The 19,144-nt window shown below is 41.4% G+C and overlaps 1 protein-coding gene across 3 annotated transcripts in view; it reads left to right on the plus strand.

The window, feature by feature from the left end:
* STRN3 (striatin 3) overlaps positions 1-18,746 on the plus strand; it is a 111,310-nt gene extending 92,564 nt beyond the window's left edge. For all 3 annotated transcript variants that reach the window (XM_074996896.1, XM_074996897.1, XM_074996898.1), the window contains 5 exons: positions 4,816-4,983; positions 8,005-8,145; positions 14,243-14,350; positions 16,877-16,963; positions 17,060-18,746. In XM_074996896.1, coding sequence (XP_074852997.1) covers positions 4,816-4,983; positions 8,005-8,145; positions 14,243-14,350; positions 16,877-16,963; positions 17,060-17,229 — 674 coding nt within the window. In that variant the 3' untranslated portion in view covers positions 17,230-18,746. The remainder of the gene's footprint in view (positions 1-4,815; positions 4,984-8,004; positions 8,146-14,242; positions 14,351-16,876; positions 16,964-17,059) is intronic.
* Positions 18,747-19,144: the final 398 nt, after the last annotated feature.

The raw sequence follows: 19,144 nt of genomic DNA on the forward strand, positions 1-19,144 counted from the left end.
ACCTATTGTGGAGCACCCACGAGGACACTCGAAGAAGAAAGAGAAGTTACTCACCGTAGTAACAGTGGTTCTTCGAGATGTGTCCCCGTGGGTGCTCCACTACCCGCCCATCCTCCCCGCTTCGGATCTCTGTTAGTGTTTTGCAGGGGCACCCGAGGCGGTTGGTCGAGGAACTGGCGGGGACTGGATCGCACACGTGGCCAGGAGCGCGCAAGGGAGCGGCGCGCGCCGGCGTATGCACGGTCCGGCAGAAACTGCTTGGAAGATCCGATCTGCGGCGCCGGGCAAACCCGTCACCTATTGTGGAGCACCCGCGGGGACACATCTCGAAGAACCACCGTTACTACGGTGAGTAACTTCTCTTTTTGTATCTTTTGTGGTGCTAGTGTTAAAAGTCACTGAAATTCATTCTGTCATCTTTCACATGATCTGTGTAAAATCTGGACAGTGTATGTACAAGTTAATAGAAGATTAAAATACAAACCATTTTAATGAGCACGCTTTTAAATTATCATGAGTAACTTTTGGATAAGCTATTTTAAATTTAGAAGGATGTATCAGTTCAAGGTAGTGGTAATGTTTTCAGTATGGTTTATGTCAACCATGCATTGACTGACATGCTTTCCTGTAATTTTTAATGGATTTTGAAATGGTCCCCATTTCATACTAATACATCTTCTGTGTCGAAGTTTCTGCTATACTAGAGTATTGAACAGCTTTTATGTGGAAAAATAACTCCCAACTCTGTATTTTATTTAATGTACTAGTTTAAAGTAAAATCCTCATACGTATTGGACTAGTACAGAATCACTTAAAAAAAAACACTCAAGCTTTCATTTGTTCGCAGTGACCCCAATTCTAAGAATGCTCCAGTGTCCTAAAGTTATGGTTTGCTAGCACATTCAGTGACTGCAGTTTTAAAAAAAAGGTGAAAAAATTCAGTTTCCAGAAAGGTTGGCACAACTAAAAGTCTGCTTTACCTGGCGGCTCTGATAGTGACATAGGTTTCAGATTTAGGCTAGGATACTTCCAAGACAGTATTTAGGTGCAGGTGTGGCAGAGTAGCCTAAGCACTCAATAAATAGAAAGGAACTGAAAACAGCAGGATTTACCTAGGACAGGTAAATAAATCGAAGGTGGTTCTTCATCAAGTGATTGTCTGTCTCCCATTTATAGATATTGTGCGCCCCCTAGAACCAGAGATCAGAATTTTTTTCTTGTTAGCAGACCCTTACTATGTCTTCATAGAATCTCTCACCTGTCCTGAAGGGCATAAATGTGCAGAATAGACCAATTGCTACTCTGTTCCCTCTACTTATAGCATTGGGCCAGAGATGGAACACATCATCAATGCATATCCCTGTTTTACATTTGGGTAGTTTGATGTGTTGTAAATAATTCTTATTTTAGTCAGCCTTAGGTTCATTCTTTTATTTTTTATAATGTTACTTCTTTAAGAGAGTTCAGGCATTTAGTTAAGTGTGGTATCCTGTGGTATATTTAAGAACCAACATAGCTTCCTGATTAAAATGTGCCACTTCTGTGAAGTTGCAATGCCAGCCAGAGACATTCATGAGAAGTGTCTTTCACTGTTTTAGGTCTGGCAAAAAATCCTATTAAATGTGCTAACTGCTGTTCTTTCAGCCAGTAGTCTTAGAAGAAGACGGCAGTTAAGCTCAAGATATATCTCCTCGACACATCCCTAAGACTGGATACAGAACGATCTGTCAGATCAGCCTCTCTCCCAGAGTTCCTCTCTGAATAGTTGTTCTGCTGCAGTTACAAGAGCTTAAACTGAAAAGGGGTGTAACTTTCATTTTCCTAGCTCAACAAAGAAAAAGATAGCATGATCATCTCAAACTACAGCTTTGAGAGGGACGTCTAGTGGTATCTGAAGCCCTAAAAGCTCAGTTCAAGATGAACCTCTATAATCCGGAACACTCTCATCTGAGAAACTCTGTAATGCAGCATGATTTCAGTTAGCTGGACAACCACTTATCATGGGTGTGGCCAAGTTTCCCACAGTCCCATAAAGTTTGTTTACAGCCACCAGTCTTGGCTTTCAGGCTTGTTGTTTAGCTGTAATTTACCCCTAAATGTTTTCTAAGAGCCCAGTAAATAGCGAAAGTGTCGGTATTGTGATAGAAAATATTGACCTCCCATTGGTCAGGCAAATTCTCTTGTTAGGCACCAGTCAGGTCCCGAGGGTGCTGGACAAAAGAGTACCATTAGAGAGTCTTCAGATCATTTGAGGGCTTCACTGCCATCTACTGTGCGTGCTCTTTTAGTATGCAAAAATTCAGTACCAAGCACAGGCACTATCTAAGGTCAAGAAGTCTGCCTCCGTATCTTCTTTCTCGTCAGTAACACATACACTGCTACAAATAGGTTACATAGCTACAGGATCAGTACCAATTTCTTCAGCTCCCTCACTCATGATCATCAGATTTATTGCTATCTGGTCATCCAGCATCTTCAGTCTCATGCTAAAATGCTACTGTTGGTATTGTGTGAGGGTGAATTGTTCATATCATCTATTAGACATCTGACTGTAAGATCTGATACTTCTTAATGAAGACTCCCTCCAGCATAACTGCCATGGGACTCAGGAGGAAAAAAACCAAACAAACTGTGTTTGTCTGTTGGCAGCTCTATATTTAGGATTGAGGCATTGTTTTGGGAACGCTGAGTGAATTTTTCTTAAGCTTTGTTAGAAAAATGCCAGCTGGTGAAGCAGGCTTTGTTACATCTTTCTAGCTTATTTCTGAACTGAGTTTTTCATTAAAAATTATCCTTGCCCTTCACTTTCTTTCCTATCTGTGCTCTCCTACTCCCTCATTAAATGAATAAATGAATTGCCAATGCAGGGCCAGTAATTCCCTAAACCTGATATGAAGGAAGTTTAAAAGTATATTGGAGAAGGAGGGGAGAAAAAAGAAAGGATGTGTTTTCCTGGAGCTACTCATTCCCAATCATTGCTAACCCCTCCCTCTTCTGGAAGGAAACCTCCAAGAGCTCTTCCATGTCAACAGCTGGAAGCAGGCAGCCTGAAGCACGCAGGTTAAGCAGCGGGGCCAGGGGAAGTTTCTCTAGGTTCTTGGCAGCGGTCAGGATCGAGCATCCCTAAAATGTTGCGTGTTTGAAAAAGGAAGTAAATCTCTCCAGAAAGAGATGGAGAAAAATGGCGACATTCTTTTTTAAAAAAGCTATTTTTAAGTGAGGAGAGTTCTACCCCAAGATGGTAGAGATGTCAAGTCTGTGAAAAGGGCGAGCCTGATGAAAGCAATTCTTAGAGCACCACTCCTTTTCTTCTTCTTCTTCTTCTTCTTCCTCTTACTCTCTCCCAACTACAAACAAGACCTAGTTCTGGTCTCTATAGCTCGACTGTCCTTTGAAGCACCACAGAAGGAGAGATGAGAATCAGTCTGTCTGGCCAGCCTCTTTCTGTCATCTTAATTTAAAACAAAAATATGCGTTAGTAACATACATTTAAGTCCATTTTATCATTTGTCATTGCAAATGGCTGAATTTGTACAAATCTGGAATTAAAGATTTAACTATTAAAATGTAATTAATCTTTATTTAAGTTGATTAAGATGAGCGACTGTGATCCAGATCAATAAGTAATTGCTACCTAACGTCTTATCTATCTGTCTGGCTCTGTAAATATTGAACTAGTATTAAAATATAAATTTTCTGCATATTGGAGTTTCAGGTGAATCATGTATTTACTATAGATTATATGAAACTGATGATCATATTAGTGCTTTCAGTAAGGACGAGTATGAAAATATTCATATTAATTTGTCCAATATTCGTTGTAGTAGACTATTTTATTTTATACTTGCAAATTCACCCAGCATTGCTTGAGTATGTAAGTGAAGTAAGGGGACACACACATGGACACACACTCTCTCGGATATTTAAGCGAAGTAAAGGGGGACACACGCTTCAGTATTTAAGCGGAGTACGGGGGTGGGGACACACACACATGAGTTTGGAAAATAAAAGGAAAAACGATGTGGTCTATGCAAATGATTGGGGTCTAATTGTGTGGGAGCAGCAGGGGTTGGAGTGGAAGGGCATTTATCCCTCACTCTGTCATATTACTGTTTCCTGCTTTTGCTGCCCCCGGTGGTGAATCTGAAGTACGTCTCTTTTTTATAATATGGAGATATACCTATCTCATAGAACTGGAAGGGAGCTTCAGAGACCTTCATTTACTGACTCCAACAACTAAATTAAGACACATAGGGTGTGTCTACACTTGGCACTACATCGAAGTAGTCAGCAAAGAGTCTACACACATTTTCCCTTACTTCAAAGTTAACTTTGAAGTAGGGAGCCCAACTTCAAATCCTTACTCCATACCCAGGAATGGTGGAATAGCGCCCTACTTAGAAGTTTAACTTTGGAGCAGTGTGTTTGTAGATGCTCAACTTCAAAGTTGCTTACTTCGAGCTAAGCAGCTTGGAAGTTGTTATTGTAGTGTAGATGCAGCCACAGTGTATGAAATTAGAAGCGTTGACCTTGTGTTCAATTTTAGTATAGTTCACACTTCTGTAATTTCCCTTATATTTTGGGAGGGTTTTTTTGTTGGCCTCTGCACTAGATTTTCTGTTACTGATTTCCACAGAATTGTTACAAGGCTATAATGTCTGTATTACATTATTTGCTGAAACTGGAAAATATGGAATACAGATTTTGAGTTTACCATAGGAATTATTTTATACCCAAGTAAAAATGGGGTTTTATGTATGTTTCCCAGATGGAGTAAAAAGCTTTAACTTTTTTTTTTTTTTTTTCTGTTTTCAGAGCCAAACGTTCTAGCTGGCACATTAATAGCTCATACAGATGCAGTCTGGGGTCTTGCGTATAGTGGTATAAAGAGTCATTTACTGTCTTGCTCAGCAGATGGCACTATTAGATTATGGAATCCACCAGAAAAATTGCCCTGCATTTGCACTTACAATGGAGAAAAGGGTGAGTATGATTTTTTGCACATAAAAAATATTTTTAAAAAGCTTTTTTGGTTTTTAAAAACAAGTGCACTGGGAAGCAGATAAGTTTGTTTCCTCAGTTTGCCCAAATTCAGTATCATCTTGCTGCAGTACTGCTGGGATAAAAGGAGAATGCCATGACACTTGAACAAAGCCTTCATTCCATTCTGCAGCCAGCCATTCTTCCTCCTCACATACTGGCACTCTAAGTGGAATGAGTTCTGCACAAACATTAGCTGGTCTTCACAATCGTACTTCTTAAAACTCTGGTTTTTGCTGATATTTAAGGTAGCTTTAGTATTTCTTGCACCATTTTATAAAGTTCCTAAAAGAAATTCCTCGAGTTCTTGCTCATGTCCATTCCAGTAGGTGAGTGTGTGTGTGCCACTTGCATGATAGTTGGAAAGTTTTCCCTCATGGTACCCTTAGGGTCAGCTGTGGAGCACCCTGTAGTGGTGTTGCTATAGTGGTAAATCAGCAGATGCTACTCAGCCACTATGCTTTTAACATGTGGAATGCACTGTCTAAATTTCAGGAGCTGCTTACAGCTGACTCCTGACAGGAGTTCATGGTGCTGCTGGAGGAGGACAAGGTGGTTTCAAGGACCCCCTTACAAGCAGCTCTTGAGTCTGCATATTCCACTGCCTGCACAATGGCCACTGGCCTTGTAAAACACCGTGATGTATGGCTGCAAGTTTCTGGTATTCCCCCTTAGAGGTATAGAATACAATACAGGATGCTACTATTCAACTGTGTGGGGCTATTCATGATAAATACGGACTCCCACTTACTGCGGCACGTGAGGGGACACGTCTCTGGGGATTCACACTCTCATGCCCCCAAGGGAAGCCTTTTAAATCCCAGTCATCATCCCATTTTTAATCTGGACTGCGCAGGCAAAACGTCGTCAGGTGTAGGAGCAGGAATAGTAGGAAATGGTAGTCTCATTTCTCCTCTGGCCATAGTCAGGGGTCCTTGAAGCAGCCCCAGAGTTCAAAGCCTAACTTTTGAAGGTGGACCCAAGATCGAACGGGAATCCTTAGCCATTTGTGAACAGATTGTTCTATTTCTACCATGCTTAGATCCAGATTCCTTCCAATTATTGAATTCTGAGCATGGTAGAATCAGGATATTCTGTCTAGTACTGTGCCCTTCCCACCCCCATTTCCCATCCTTCTTCAGGGACCCTTCTCATGAGCAATTGCTCCTATAGGAAGCGCAATCACTGTTCACTCTAAGGATTATAGAGGAGGTTCCTCATGCATTCTGAGGCAGGGGTTTTTACTCCAGTTACCTCCTTATTTCCAAATTCCAGGGTGGGTTGTGCTTAACCTGGACCTTTGAAACCTGAATTCCTTCATTAAAGGAGGTTAGATTCTGGAAGGTATCTTAGGTTTCTGTCATTCCTTCCAGGAATCCAGGGGACTGGTACTGCACCCTCCACAGATGTGCCCAGCTCAACCCAAGCTCCTTGTCTCTCCTTTTCCCAGCCTGCAGTCCCCAAACCCACCCCCAGCTCAGCTATCCCCTTTCTGCTCGCTCACATGGTTACACTTCCAGGCTCCCCTCCTGACCTACAGCTCCAGGGCTCCATGCAGTCCAGCAGCACTTTTTGAAAGAACCTGAGACCAGCAACACAATGTCAGCAGCACCCCTGAGCTCCTTAAGTCCACTGGGCCCTTGTACAGTTTCCCTTCCCTCCCTCCACCCCGAGTCAGACCTGCATGTCTTCAGGGCATGGAGGGTAGCTAAATACAACTAAATGTGTTACCCAGTGCTCAGCCACTGAAGGAGGTGGACAGGCTTTACCCACATGTACTGCCCCCAGTGGAACCTCGAATTTTGTTTTAATCAAGTTCATCAGACCACCATTTGAACTTGTGGAAACCCACTTTCTCTCCTACCTCTTGCGGGAGACTGTTTTCCAGCTGCTGTAATGTCAGCAAGGGTGGTATCTGAGCTAAGAGTGCTTATGTCTGAGCCGCCATGTAATGTTTTTATAAAGATAAGTCCCAGCACCCTACTTTCATACCCAAAGCAGTCTCAGTTTCATGTGTATTAGCTCATATTTCTGTTCTTCCCAAAACCCCATACACGTTTCTCTGTTCTTCCGAAAACCCCATGCAACCAGTAGGGAGTGCATGCTTCATTCCCTAAATGACAAGTGTGCCCTGGCCTCCTATACTGAAACCTACACAAAACCATTCTGCAGATCATGTCTACTCTTTATTGCCAGTGCAGAGAATAAAGGGATGCCCCCATGTCCTTGTAGTACATTGCAGGATGGATCACCTCCTCCATTGCTGATGGCGCAATCCAGAAGGGTGCAAGTGTCACCCGCAGCCTTCCTCACGCACATTCCAGTCCAGGACAGCTGCCGGCCAGCAGCATGGTTGTATATTCACATCTTTGCAGCGCACTAAACCATCATTCATCATGCCAAGGATGATGTGGCTTTTGGTAGAGTGGTCTTACAGTTGGCAGACTCTTTGAGTTCTCCCTCAAGGGAACTGCTTTGAAGTTACCTGTTGGAATGGACATGAGCAAGCACTCAAAGAATAAAAAACAGTTACGTACCTCTTATAATTGTTGTTTTTCAGGATGTATTGCTTGTATCCATTCCAAATCTTGCCCACCTCCCCACTCTCAGAGTAATCTGGCAAGAAGGAACTGAGCAGGAGGCAGGTCAGCAATGGCAAATATACACCACCATAGCAGTGCCATTCCAGGGGGCTCAACAGCCAACTTGACAGGCAAACTAGAAAACTAGTGGGGAAACTGCCAGTGGAAAACTTTCCGACAATGGTATGTGCAGTGCTTTCACGTTCACATCTACTGACATGAAGATGAGCAACACATTTTGAAGAACGACAGTTATGAGAAGTAATCACTTTTTCCTGTGGTAATTATTCTGGAAGAAAAATGGGAAAAGTAATTTAAACTTTTTAAGTCTTTAAGAAGTCTTAAAGGTTTTATTTCTCTAATCCTTTTCTCATCTTTTTAGAGCACGGAATACCAACATCTGTTGACTTCATAGGTTGTGATCCTGCTCATATGGTTGCATCATTTAGCTCTGGCAACACAATCATTTATGATTTAGAAACATCCCAATCACTGGTAATGCTTTCAACACAGATTGATGCTGGTAAGTTAATATGAATTAGTTTTGTCTCATCTGTGCAGCTGAGATATGTGCTCTTTCAAAACCTACAGTACCTGGTGAGCCAGAGGAGCTTTGTTCCTCCTTTTTTCTGTGTTCCACAATTTCACATTTTAATGCTGTTGTAACTTTTTCTTATGCTTTGATTGTCATGTGGAGATATCAAATAATACAAGTAAGGGAATAAATGAGGAAAAAGTACATTTATTTGCAAAGGAGATTTTTGGTTTTAAAAAACGGGATTAAGAGAATCTGGAATGATCTGAGGTCTAAGGACGGGCAGAAATTCAGAAAGGGTTACACAGGTGCTGAAAGTGACTGTACCTTACAAAAGCCCCTAAAACTTAAAATGCGGCTAGTCTTTCAAGAAAGATGCCCTGAATTAAATATGAAACAACTGACTTAACTACATAAGCATGAATATATTAAATGGAGCAAATGTGGTTCTTTTTCGAGTGATTGCCCTAGTGCATTCCTGTAGGTGCATACCTTGTACAAGGCTATCAAAATATTTCCTTTAGTGGTACCTGTTGAGATGGTCGTACAGCGCCTTGGCATGGTGCCTTCATGACATGTTAGATACAACCCTGCCGACCCACTTCCAGTTTCCTTCTTCATGCCATTGACGATCATTGAAGCTTTTTAGGCTATGACTGCACTACATGATAAAAGTCAAATTTAAGTCAGTTAGCTCGATTTTATGAAGTCACTGTAAATACGGTTAGGTCAATTTTAGGGAGTGCTAAGGTCGATTTTATAATATCATCGAAAATGACTTGGTATAGCATCAACTTCAAATTTAAAAATTCAAATTAAGACTAGTGTGGAAACGCCATGTCTTTAAATTGACTTTATTAGCCTCCAGAGGTGTCCTGGCCGCTTCCATCTCCTCTGCTTTCCAGGTGCACAGGAATTAGGTAACAGGAACCCAGCGAATTTGAATTCAGCACCAGGAAGCCTGTGGCGGAGCCTGTGGGGTCATGCTTGTATGAGAGGCCAAGAAGCTTCTTTCTTTACTATCAGTTTGGTGAGCGCATCTACCCATTAAAAATCGCCCCGACACGCTGTTCGTGCTTCTCTCCCTCTGTAAGCTGAGCACTTGATTTTCTTTTCAGCGCTGGCACCACCGCACTACGTGGCAGCCAGGCTGTGGGAGTCATACTTGTATGAGAGGCCAAGAAACTTACATTCTGAGGTTTACGTTTGTACATGGGGCAGTCCCACCCCCACCCCTTTCTCCCCCACAGGCACCATGCAGGCAGGGTCTTTCCTGTGCCCAAACCACATCACCTGGCTAGACCCTGAGCCAATAAAATTGTGTGTCTGTCTGTAGCTGAAGGGTCAGTTGAAATGACACTGGCACATAAGTGATCTCAGGGCAATATGACAGACTCACTGCCCAGCACACTACACCCTCTGAAGCCAGCCTTTTTGGTTTTCCTTCGCCTGAGATTCCCCACTTCTACTTATTTCACTCTGAAAAAATGGCTCTTTGCTTTCCATGGGAGGGAATATGACATCAAGTACCCACAACCACTTGTGTGGCATTTTTTTCCCTATACTGCACCAGCAGAAATGCCCAGTATGCTGTGGGGTGGAGGAAACTGTAGGTAGGTTCCCATAATGCACTGCTGCAATAGTCAATGTTTGACAATTGTGTGGCAGCAGTAGGTTGCCTTTGGAGAGGTGAGGATAGTCAAAAATCAAATGTATGAAATGCAGCTTTATAAAATAGATTTTAATAAAATCGAATATACATCATAGTGTAGATGTAGCCTTCATGCTCTTGCTTTGCAAGTGTATTTTTGGTATCCCATGTTTGTTAGTTGTTCATGGTTTAGTTTCTCAGTTTTGTAGTTAAAATGAGTTAACTTGTGGGGTTTCCCCCTCCAGTTTACAGCTTCCCTGACCAGGAATGCTGCTATCTCCAGGGGTGCAAGGGTGAGCCTCACTTCATGTGCCTTAGGTATCATCCTGGAGAGGGCCATCAAACTGATGAGTGCCCTATTTGTAGGATCTGTAGGCCTCAGACTGAAAAGGAGCAGAACTATCACCTGAAACTCCTGCTTGTGGAGGCAGCTTTCTGACCTCGACTTACTCTAGAGTTGGCATTGGCTCCAGCAAGAGCAGCACAGTGGCCTCTGTGTGGGACCCCTCAGCATCACCCAAAGATGCCTTGAGGGTTCACTGGCACACTGCTGTTTGCTACCAGCAGTTTTGAGCGTATGGCATTGTTGCCACTCCTCAGTGTGCCACAAGCAGAAGACTGAAAGAGGCCAGTGCCTAGCCACGAGTCCTCAAAAGATTCTATTAGGATGCCCCATAATAGGGCACCCGAAGGCCGGGCAGCAGGCCCCAGCACGATTGACTTCAGAGGCTAGTCAAGTCCAGAACTTATCTACCCCGATAGGAAGGAATTGAGAGAGGAATTGGACATTTCTTCCATGCCCAACACCTTTGATGTTGCCAGGGGGTGAGATCTGGGGGGGGGGGAATGTTAATTTTTCTGTCTGAGATAATTACGAGCACAGGACAATTAACATACCCCCCAGATTCACCCCCTTTCTTCAATCCTATTTGATTTGTCAGGTTTTTTTGCAATTTTTTTTCCTTTTGGTCCTCTGCACTTATATGTGTCAGTCTGTATTGGAAATGAAATTGATCTGAAGAAATGGATCTGTCCCACGAAAGCTCATCACAGAATAAATCATTTTGTTAGTCTTTAAAGTACTTTAATAATAGAGTCAAGATTTGTATAGTTTCCCTAGCCACCATCGTGCCCTCCCTGGATCCAGGGGACTGGTACACTGCTCTCCACTTAAAGATGCGTACTTCTACATATTTATTATCCCAGCCCACAGAGATTTCTCAGATTCGTGGTCAATGACTGCCATTCTCAATTGATAGAGAATCCTGTTCAGCCTTTATTTGGCCCCCTCCAGGTGTTCACAAAGTACATTGCAGCCTTCCTCCAGAAGTGCCAAGGACAAACCTACTCATACTCATTAAGGTTCTGGCAGACGTCTTGCTAGCAAGGATAGTCTTCCCCAACCTAGTCCTTCTCTTAAACAAGCCCAAGTCCACCCTGGTCCTGACAAAAGGATAGAGTTTACTGGGGCCCTACTGAACTCCATGACTGCAACAGCCTCCCTACCTAAGGGCTGCTGACAGTCTTCGTTGGACTTCATCCACTACCTTCAGCAATTTCCCACCACTATGGCACAGACCTGCATATGTCTCCAGGGACACGTGGCGGCCTGTACTTATGTAGTTCAGCATACCAGGCTGTGCCTATGCCCCCTGCATTCATTGTTGGTGGGGATATGCGGGCCTAGAAGAGGCTCATAGACTGGTGAACCTCCCAGCTGTTCTCTTCCAACCCCTGTCCTGATAGTTGCAGCCCTAAGTGGTGTGAGCAGAGGTGTCCTCCTGTAAGTCCCAGCCCACGTGCACCCTCAAAATAGACACTTTGGCGATGGGGAGGGGATTGTACCTTGGCATTCTCAGGAAGCAGGGTTGTGAGCCCCATCAGAACTCTCGCTGCACATCAATGTCAGGGAGTTGCAACAGTCCACCTCGCCTGCTGGGTGTTCCAGACCCAGCTGCAGGGTTGGTGCATCTCAGTGCTGATGGACAGCACTGCAGCAATGTTTTATATAAACAGACAGGATGGTACTCGCTCCTCTTTACTCTGTCAAAAGGCCCTTTTCCTGTGGGACATGTGCATATCTCTTCACATTCACCCACAAGCATCCCAGAGTTCAGAATATGCTAGCGGACTGCCTCAGATGCTCATTTAGTGCCCACAATAGTCACTCACAGAGGACGTTGCCTTGTCTATCCCCACAGGTGGGGTCATCCCCAGATGGATCTCTTCACAGCCTGGCATAACCACAAGTGCCACTTGTTTTTCTCCTTCCATCTGGTCTGATCGTTGGGGTTCCACCCACAGCAAGCCCCAAAGTGTGTTATTCTGGACTACCTCCTGAACTAAAGCATTAGGGCCTGAGCTCCTCGTCCATCAGGGTCCACTCAGCAGTCATCTCCACAGTTCATCCACGGGAGAAGGCTAAACCCATCTTTGGAAATTCTAGTGGTGGAGGATTCCTTAAGGGTCTAAACAGACTGTACCCCCAGGTCAAAGGCTCAGTTTCCCAATGGGACTTGAACCTGGTCCTTTCTAATTATATAGGTACCCCATTCAAGCCCTTAGCAATGTGCCTGTTGTCTTACCTCTCATGGAAGTAGACTTCCAGATGGACGTAATCTCATTTTGGTGATTCTCCAAGCTCTGAGCCCTCACGTCAGAACTGCCGAACGCTGTTTTATTTAAGAACAAGTCGCAACTGTGCCCTTGCCAGATGTTCCTGCTTAGAGCTAGTCTCTCACTTCCATGTAAACAAGGACATCTTTTTACCAGTCTTCTTCCTGAAATCCATCCTAATGATAGGAGAAATCTGCCAATTCCCTGGACATCCAGGAGTGTTCTGGCATTTTACATTGCTTGCATGAGACCATTTCATAAGTCAACACAGCTCTTTATTGTCATAGCAGAAAGAATGAAACCCAGTGCCTTTCATCATGGATGACAGGCTGCATCAGGGTCTGCTAAGACCTGGCCAAGATCCTGGCACCAGCCCATGCCATGAGGGAACACACTTCCTCAGCAGCATTTCTCGTAAAGGTCTGTATCCAAGACATCTGCTGAGCATCCATACACACCTTCATGTTGCAGTAATCCCTTACCCAGCAGGCACAGGACGAGACAACTTTTGGCTGTACTGTCCAACCAGGCAACCCCTACTCCATGGAAACGGCTAGTGAGTCACCTATTGAAATGCATATGAGCAATCACTCAAGAATAGAACAGTAACCTACGTTTTGCAACTGTTGTTCTTTGAGATGCATTGCTCATATCTATTCCAAATATCACCCACCTCCTTGCTGTTGGAGAAATTGGGGAAGAAGAAGCAGAGAGGATGGGGGAGTCAGCAGAGTGCTATATTCCAGGCCATGAAGGCGCGACATCAGGGGACTCCACAGCTGACCAGACAGGTACTGCTAAGGGAAAGTTTCTGACAATCGCTAAGTGGTGCAAATACACAGCTATTGGAATAGACATGAGCAACACATCTAAAAGAATAAGTTATGAAAGGCAAGTAGCTGTGTTTTCTAAGATGACACAAGCATAGAATTCAGAATGTACTTTACAGAATCATTGTGTCTTAACTGCTAAGTCTCTGTCTCCTGAACAAGGAGGTTGAGTAGCAGGATCATATTCAATGCTGATAGTGTAATATAACATCAAGGTTGTCTTGTCATAAGTTCCTGCATTCAAATAGAGGCGCTTTCTCCCAGTCCTTGTTGATTGCCCGTGTGGTGGAAGTGAACAGTTCAATTCCTGATCATTGGCCCCTTCTCTGATGTTGTGAGAGGGCAATGTACTGCTTCACATAGAACAGCTCAAGTTGTCTGGTTTTTACCCTGCTAGTATTTAATGGCTAGTATTAAGCACTATTTGAGACAGCTTTTTGATTGAGGATAAAGTATTAAATAGGTGAACATTGAAAGGAAACACAAAGCTTCAGAGAAGTATCCTTTCACAGATGCAGAAGAGACTGTTTTAAATACATATGTACCGTTAAATAAATTAAGTAGAAAAAAGACATTTATGTAGTGCATAACAAAAGAGAGTCTAGTAGGTTAGGAGTCATTAACTTGTCTTTCTCCCAATCACCTTCCATTCCCTTGCCCCATTACGACTACTGTGAAATGCAAACCTAAATCCATGCACCCTCTCTCTCTAAAGTATCTTTCATACATACAGGCCAGTCTCACGCTGATGTGCAGATTAGAGTGCATGTGGATTAGTCCTTGCTCGGTAAAGACAGAGTACATCGCATATACTTCTTTTATTATGTATTTTATTTTTAAATGTCCAATGCTTCAAGTTCCATACAATATGCTAGCAGTTAAGTAGTTATTTTTTAAAATATTGTTCTTCAGCAATATTATTATTTGCTGACTGTATTTTTACTTTTCATCCATCGAATATTTTATCTAAAACTTCCTGTCATTTCAGGTTTGCAATCAAATAATCATATTAACAAGGTAGTAAGTCATCCTACACTTCCTGTGACAATTACAGCTCATGAAGATAGACACATCAAATTTTTTGACAATAAAACGGGTAAGTACATTAAACTGAGTAATGTTTAACTTAAATCTGGGTGGCATGGAAAGGTCCTGCCACAAATAATTTTTTGCAGAACCAAAACATAGATTTGATATTACGTTATTATACGTTTGTATAAAAGAAACATTCCCTTTACAGTAGGCAAATGTGTAACTTTTTCCAATAATATCTTAATAACCTTCATTCGATAATCCTGCCTGTTCTTATTTTGATGCAAGTGAAACATCACATTTTTGTATTTGTAATTTCTTGTGACTCCATAATTTACTGAAAATCCGAAGCTTTATTTTAAAGGTTTAGTTCTCAACCCTAATGTGTGTAGTGATGAAGGGAATGATGCAGAGTATCTCGATATTCACCCATAAGGCTGAGATGTCATCATGGATATTTTTAATAAAAGTCATGGACAGGTCAGGGCAATAGACAAGAATTCATGATCTGTGACCTGTCCATGGCTTACTCTGAGACTATCCCTAACTAAATCTTAGAGGTGTTAGAGCGGCACTGCTGCTGATGCTATTGGGGCATGGGGTACAGGCCACGGGGCGCTGCTGCTGTTCCAGGGTCATGCCTGGGACTGCTGTCCAGCAGAGACTGTCCAATGGTACATGTCACTGTATCCACAATAAAGATTGAAAATTGTCTCATATTGCAACAGCCTACTTTTTTTCTACTTTTATGTTCAATATTTGAGATCACTTCAATAAGAACATTGCAGAGGGCTATTTGCCACACCACAGGTGTACATTTTTTCTTCACGGGCAAGCCAGTTAGCTTCCAGATTAGCCATGCCTCTATCCCAGTCCCCTTACATTTCTCTCTTGGGGCTTCTGATCTTGCTTCAGCTTGCAGTGGAGCTAAGCAGCAATCCTTACAGATATGTTTGAACAGCATGACCCATGATTCCCAGGGCTGGTCTTGATGCTCACCCTGGCCTTATCCTTGCCCATACTGTGCCTTTCCCTTAAATTAAACATGCCACCTGTTTTTCTCTTGTTAAAGATAGATCCAGCTCTTTACCTACAGACCTGTTGGAACAAGAAGTAATTTATTGTGGCCTCAATTTATTGTGGCTGCTAGAGGTCCATTTTACACTTATCTGTTTTACAAGCTGTAAGCTCTAGAAAAGGACTTAGAAAAAATTGGATGCAGTAACTGTGTCATAAATTACCATATTGCAACAAAAAAATTGAGAATGCCTGTCTCCCCGACATGCTCAGAGTCTAACCGATGGCTGTATTTGGAGTCAGGAAGCAGTTGTTCCGTAAGACCATTGGTTGGAGATCTAGGTTGGTTTTTTTGATTTGTTGTTGAGTGTGTTGTTTTGTCTTGCTCTGAAGCTTCAGCCATGTGACTATTGTTTGAATTAGAATAAATGGTGGATACTTGGTAATTTCAAATCTTTTAATCAGGAGTTTAGAACTCTAGTTGCTCAGCCTAAGGTTAGGGGAATATTGCACGTATGACTGGGTGAAGTTCTGTGGCCTGTGGTGTGCAGAAGGTCAGACTAGATGACCATGGCCTTCAGCCTAAAGACTCTGAGTTTATTAGAGCACTAGTTTTCTGTTCTTTGGAGCATCTGTCTGGTTTGCCACATTGCCCACCTCATATTTACAAAATGAAGGTATATGTAAGGATATATTTATTTGGCTTTAAATAAACATGTTTGAAGTGGTCATACCAGTCTTTCAGTATCTTTGCCATCAACTTAAAAACAGTGATTCACTGCTTTCTTCTTATTTCCATTTCTCATATATGTAATTACACCAAAAAATTATAAACCAAATCTAAACATTGCTGAAAGAAAATCAGCCCCTTATTCCTTCCAAATTTCCAGGGCTGATTGCCCAGAGCCTGCCTTGAATTGGAAGCTGGAAATCTAGAATAATGGTCACTCTGTGCTTGCCTTGTGTTTCCACTAGAATGTTCTTATTTGTTTGAAAAAAAATTGGAACCATCTCTAATTACATCATGGGCATTTGTTTTACAGCAGATATGGTCACACAAGTAAAGTTACTCAGTTCCAGCACATGTACACATAGACAGGTAGTGCTTTCTGAAAGGTCATGCTGATGACACTAAAACTGAAATTGTTTTATTCCTCATGCTGCCCTTCAGTGGGCCTCAGTGATGACTTGCAGACATTGTGTCCATGCATGTGTAATAGTGTAGTTATCACCATGTTCACTTAGTCTTCGATCTTTTTTTGTTATGGTTGTCATCAAAGTCGCTAAACATTTTAGAGATACGATGGTGTCTACTATAAAGACACCTGCTTGAAAATCACCTGAGACTACCGCCATGCTTTGCGTAGGCTGGGAAACTTTTTTCATGTAGTTAAAAACTAAACAACAAGTATATAGGGTTTAAAGCTATATACATGAAGATAATTCGTCTGATTCTAACATACTTCATTTAAATCTATGTTGTTCTCTGGTACCTCATATTAAATTGATTCCTTCATGTAATTTTGTGAAAAATATTAAGACATTGGGATTTGAAACTTTATTTTGATTGTAGGTAAAATGATCCATTCTATGGTTGCTCACTTGGATGCTGTCACCAGTCTAGCAGTAGATCCTAATGGGATTTATTTGATGTCTGGAAGTAAGTTTTAGCTTTCTTTATAGTCCACCAGTTTTGCAGCAGTAAAATGTAAAGAATATGAAAATCTAACTTTTTTTGTATCTCTTTTTAACATAGGCCATGACTGTTCCATTAGATTATGGAATTTAGACAGCAAGACTTGTGTACAAGAAATAACAGCCCATAGGAAGAAGTTGGATGAATCAATTTATGATGTAGCTTTTCATCCATCAAAAGCATATATTGCCAGTGCAGGAGCTGATGCCCTTGCCAAAGTGTTTGTGTGACACAACAAAACAAACTTGCGCCGTAACAGCAGGTTTGGTTGGACAAAAAAAGAGGGAATGCATCACTGCCATCAATGAAACGGCTATCAATAAGACACTACATCTGATCTGCCTGGGCAAAGGCTGTATGTGGGGCAGGTGTAAGTTGGTGAAAAGTCACCACATCTTGAACAATGTCAGGCTTAATTTAACTGTAATTACTGTATTTTTTGCGGGGCGGGGGGGGTTGGGGGGAGAGAAAACAAGTATTTGTAGCCTGGACTGAATATGAACCAAGCATATGTCTGTTCTTTAGGTGTCTTTAAGCAAATGTGGAGTCTGATCTTACAAAAGACTTTTATTTTGGACTCTGTGTGCTGCCTTAGGGTTAGGAATGTGGTGCTCTTGTGGAGGGGAAGTGAGCTCCAAGAGTAGCTTTCTTTTCATTTCTTAGTGATCTTCTGTTTATCAGTTGAATGCCACAGATCCCCTTTTAAACTTTTATTTTGCTTTAAAGAAAAGGAAATTTAACTTAAAATATTTTAGCATTAGTTGCACAAAATGTTTGGATAAAATTCTAGTTTTTATAAGTCTTTTTATATATTTAGCCTGTCACAACAGTGCTCAAGATTGTATTGATGATGTTTTTTCTGCATTATAGAACCCTAAAACACAGAGATCTCACTGACCCGCTGCCGTGTAACCGCACTCTTCCCTTCTTTTGCCTAATACAGCTCTGCTAAGTCCTTTCATTAAGGATGCTAATTCATCATCATTGCATAACTGTCTTCATACATAAAGGACTGTAAAGATTTATGTTTAAATGAAACACAGAGGGGGTTAATACCCTCCCAGTGAACTCTTAAAAATTAATCTTGGCATCCTATCACTATGTGATATTTTGTACATCTTACTGTATTTACAAGTTTATTTATCAAGAATTACCCATCTTGCTAATGGCCTATTGTTATTTATTTCACTTTTTGTTGGTCTTTATATCCTTATATGTAGTGTGTTAAAGGGCCCTGTATATCTGTTATGGCACTCTTTGGAAAGTCTAAAATAGACTAAAAAATGGGACATTTAATGGTTTTTAAAGTTACAAACCAAGTTTTTTTTCCAATTAAGTATCTGGAGTGAAGTTGATTCCAGAAAAACAATCTTGTTTCAGAACTTTTGGAGTGAAAAAATGTTTATTTGCATTTCAGATAGAATACAAAAGTAGTTGAATCAAGATTCATAAATCTGCTGTGTTTGGACTAGTTATTCCCTGCTTTTATTTTTCAGATGTGCTTCAGTTTATGATGTAACTAAAGATTTTGTTTGTGTAATGCATGATTAAGACAATAAAGTATTTTTTCTAGTCTTCCACGAAACTTTTCTGATCAGTTTGCGGGTTTTGATGAGTTTTGTAAGGTTTCTGTTTTACAAACTATGAATCAGCAAATTTTTAAGATTGTACCACGTAGCAAAAGTACAACAGTTGAAAAATAATGTATATAAAATGCATATAATAAATATTAAATGGTGTACCTGTATGTTACTGTTGGATACATTATTTTGTGTTGCACAGTTTGAAAGTGACATTTTATTTTGCAGTTTACTAAATTAGGAAGTAAAGGTGTAAATTTTAGTAAAAAATTACCTATTTTTATGCTGTTTAAATTAATTGCATTATTTTTGGAAACTGGCAATATTGGGCAAAATTTTAGTTAGCAGCAGCACCCCTTTTGAGAATACGTTTCCAAAGAGTAAAACTCATACTTCATTTTGACTAGTTCTTTTGTCTGACACAAACTTGGTGTCATACATTTTTAGAATATTTTTGAAATTGTAATTCCTGTAATCTTCATTTATTTCAAGAGATGAAATTATATGAACATGGGATTGAGGTTGAATAGATACCCAGATTTTATTCCCAACTCTGTCAACTGAC

The sequence above is a fragment of the Carettochelys insculpta genome, chromosome 6 (assembly GCF_033958435.1).
Source record: "Carettochelys insculpta isolate YL-2023 chromosome 6, ASM3395843v1, whole genome shotgun sequence".
Lineage (NCBI taxonomy): Eukaryota > Metazoa > Chordata > Testudines > Carettochelyidae > Carettochelys > Carettochelys insculpta.